The 4,056-nt window shown below is 42.1% G+C and overlaps 1 protein-coding gene across 1 annotated transcript; it reads left to right on the forward strand.

Moving 5' to 3' along the window:
- Positions 1-1,380: 1,380 nt before the first annotated feature.
- Positions 1,381-2,697, forward strand: LOC147499576 (uncharacterized). Its single transcript, XM_086563504.1, has 2 exons — positions 1,381-2,178; positions 2,317-2,697. Exons 1-2 carry the CDS (start codon positions 1,381-1,383, stop codon positions 2,695-2,697), a joined length of 1,179 nt encoding a protein of 392 aa, XP_086419630.1.
- Positions 2,698-4,056: the final 1,359 nt, after the last annotated feature.

Here is a 4,056-nt window from a genome sequence, read left to right on the forward strand (position 1 = left end):
TGGGTTTTTTCTCGAACAGAGGCTTCCATATCCGGTGGTGAAGGAGTTCTTGAAAAAAAATTGGAAAACAAAAGGTGTATATGAGATGGTTGCTGATTCTGACCTGTTTTATTTTAAATTTTCTAATGAGGAAGATAAGAGGAAAGTGTTAGAAAATCCCCAGATATTCATGGCAGGGAAATGCTTCATAGTTACTCAATGGACTCAGGACATTGAGAGGAGGAAGGATGTTGTTAAAGCTATACCAATCTGGGTTAATCTTTATAATGTACCTAAGGTGCTCTGGACTGGAGAGGGGTTGGGTTTTTTAGCCAGCCGAATAGGAGAGCCACAGAGGATGGATGAAGCCACAGCAGCACGGAAGAGATTACTGTATGCGAGGGTTTGTGTTCTAGTGGAAATTACTGCAGAGATGCCAGATTATTTTTGAAATAAATATGGGTGGAGAAGATGTTAGGAAAATCTTTGTAGACTATGGGTGGGTTCCAAAAATGTGCGACTATTGTAAAAGGTTTGGACATAAGACTGTTAACTGTAGCAGTATAGGGCATATGCCTAGGGTTGACTCTCATGTGGAAACTAGGGTGCACACAACTGAGATTACAAGTGTGATCAGTAGCATTAGTACTACTTCAGGGGCAGAGAACACAGTGCACAATGCGGCACCAGTCACAACCTCACATACTGAGATAAATTGGGAAGACAGAGGTGCTCAAACTGTGGAGGGTGCTACTGAGGGAACAATGAATGTCATAAATCTGGGAATTGGAGGTTTAAATGTAGCTGGGGTAGATTTGAACAGTCCAGAGAATACCATGGGTGAAGACAATGGAATGAGAGTGGATGGTAGTGAGGAAACAAGGATAAATGTAGAGGATCCAATAGTGGGTTTGGAAGAGATGAATGCAGTAATGGAAATGGTAGAGAATGAAGTGAGGGTTATAGTGTTAGCAACATCAGCAGAAGTACCAGAAGAAATTGAGAAGAGGAAGGAATATGAAAGCCGCAAGAATCGATGTATGTCAGAGTAATATGTTTGCGGCCTTAGTACCTTTTGAGAACACTCGGATTGATGAAATGCAAACAAATCCAAACCCGCTGATGCATTATGAAGTTGAGCAGAACGAATATAACAATCTCCTTGTGGCAGCCAGAAATGGGGACTTGTCTGATGAGGAGTCTTCGGAGGAGGAAACCATCTATTTCAATGATAAGAATAATATCCCCCTGTCTATATCGGATCCACCTGCTTCTCCAAAAGGTGGTGTGACAACGAGGAGTAAAGGTCAAACAACTAATCAGTCTAGTGGTAAGAAAAGCAAAGGAAAGAAGAGCAGGGGATGCCCCAAGGGTTCAAAAAACAAAAACTCCAATCTATAAATGATAGGACCAATTTGCTTCTGGAATGTGAGAGGAGCTAATGACCTGTTGAAAGCAGCGGAAATAAATAAGGTGCGACAAAGTAAGAAGTTGTGTATATTTGGGCTGCTAGAAACGAAAGTGAAGCAAGCCAAGTATGACCTCATAAGACAAATATGTTGCTCTACATGGGAACATACTAATAACTATGATAGGAGTCACTCTGGACGCATCTGGATATGCTGGGATCCGTCTGTAGTCAGAGTTCTTCGAACGGACGCGTCATATCAGTATATACATTGCAGAGTTACATATCTTCCAGAACCAGAAGAGTTCTTGCTCACAGTAGTATACGCTAGTAATGCTCCACGGGAAAGGCTAGTGTTATGGAAGGATTTGCAGGGTATACACAAATCGATTCAGATGCCATGGTGCATAGTAGGAGACTTCAATAACATTTTGGCTGCAAATGAAAGGATAGGAGGAGATCCTATGCATCCAAATGAAGTGTCTGATTTTAGTATATGCATACAGAATGCGGGACTCTCAGATATAAAATCCACTGGGTTCTTTTACACTTGGTGGAATAAATCCATCAGGTCAGCCAGAATCATGTCGAGGATTGATAGATGTTTGGTTAATAGCCTGTGGCTATCTCGATACCCGCAAACTTTAGCTGATTTTATGCCACAGGGTGTTTCGGACCACTCCCCTATTCTCATTACATGGAACGATTTTAATAGAAAGCCAACACCGTTCAGATTCTGCAACTTTTGGGTTTATCAAGATGAGTTTAAAATTATGCTAGAGGAAGTGTGGGTAACTCAAATCTACAATAACCCGATGTATAGACTGATGCAGAAACTCAAGTTACTAAAGGAAAGGCTTAGACCATGGGAAAGTAGGAACTTCTCCAATTTACATGAGAGAGTAATTGTTGCTAGGCAAAATTTATAGGATGCGCAAGTGCTGGTTCAAAATAAGTCTGATGATGCTATGTTGGGTGCACAGGAAAGGGCTGCAATGCAGAAGTATATCAGTCTTGCACGAGCAGAAGCGGAGGATATGAGGCAGAAAGCAGAGGAGAAATGGATGATAGACGGGGATAGATGCACCAGTTTTTTCTTCAATTCATTGAAGGAAAAAGCCGCCAAGAAAGGTATTTGGGCAATTGCAAACGACCAGGGGGTTACAGTTAAGGGTCAGGCAGATGTATCAGATATCATTGTTGAGTATTTCAGAAAGATGATGGGTACTGAGGCTCCGCCAGTTAGAGAGAGAGAGAGTTTTTTTGAAAGTCTGAAATGTCATCGAGCCGAACATGAGGGAGGTACTTGATGCAGAGGTTACAGGAACAGAGATTAGGCAGGCTATCTTTGATATGGAGAATAATAAAGTGCCTGGTCCGGATGGGTTTAATCCGTTCTTCTTTAAATATTGTTGGGAGACAGTAGGGAGAGGATGTCATAAGTGCTGTTAAAAATGTGTTCAGATGTTTTAAGATGCCGAGGGGTATCAATGCTACCTTCCTTTGCCTCATCCCAAAGGTGAGCAACCCTTCAAGAGTGGAGGAATTTCGACCCATAGCACTATGCAACACGATATATAAGTGCATATCGAAAGTAATCACCAATAGAATACAAATGGTGATATCTGAACTTGTACATGAGAACCAGTGTGCTTTTATCCCAAGTAGATCTATTCAAGATAATATTCTCATGGCTCATGAAGTGTTGAGAGGATATGATAGACGGCATGGCACACCCAGATGCTCAGTTAAACTGGATATCAGAAAGACATATGATACGGTTAGTTGGCAAACGATCCTCCTCTTATTGGAGAAATTTGAATTCCCTCAGAAGATGCGAAGATGGATTCATATGTGTATTAGTACAGCTTATTTCTCTGTCCTGGTGAATGGGGCTCTAGAAAGGTTTTTTGCTGGGGGAAGAGGTTTGCGTCAAGGCGACCCTATGTCCCCGTATCTTTTTGTGCTAGTCATGGAAATTTTGGGAATTGTGATCAGGAAAAGCATTGAATCCAGGCGCATGCGATATCACTCTAAATGCAAAAGGAATATGTTGACACATTTGGCCTTTGCTGATGACGTTCTCATCTTCTACAAAGGGGAAGTAACCTCTATAGAAGGCCTCAAGGACTGTTTACAAATATTCAGTGAAGCTACTGGACTCAACATTAACCCTTAGAAGACTACTATAATGATGGGAGCTATGTTTCATGATGATGCACGAGCGCTGGCCCAGATACTGGGTTTGGAACTTGTGAAACCTCCAGTAAGATATCTTGGTCTCCCACTCATTTCTGCTCGACTTGGAATCAAAGAGTGCCAACCATTGATTGAAATAGTCACAGGCCGCATAAAGGACTGGAAAGCTAAACTACTATCTCACGCAGGGAGACTACAGTTGGTCCTCGCGGTCTTGAGCTCTCTAAACATCTATTGGGCCAGAACATTCATACTTCTTGTAGCAGTGCTGGAACAAATTGAGAAAATATATGTCACCTTCCTATGGAGCGGAACTGAATCCAAAAGTGTGTATATCAAGCAAGCTTGAGTACCATACGCAAAACAAAGGAGGAGGGTGGCCTAAGGATGATGAGTATGGAAATATGGAACAAGGGCGCGCATTGTGGGCTGCTGTTCAAGATCGCAAGCAAAGAGAGTAGTGTCTGGGT

The sequence above is a fragment of the Coptis chinensis genome, chromosome 5, assembly GCF_015680905.1.
Source record: "Coptis chinensis isolate HL-2020 chromosome 5, ASM1568090v1, whole genome shotgun sequence".
Lineage (NCBI taxonomy): Eukaryota > Viridiplantae > Streptophyta > Magnoliopsida > Ranunculales > Ranunculaceae > Coptis > Coptis chinensis.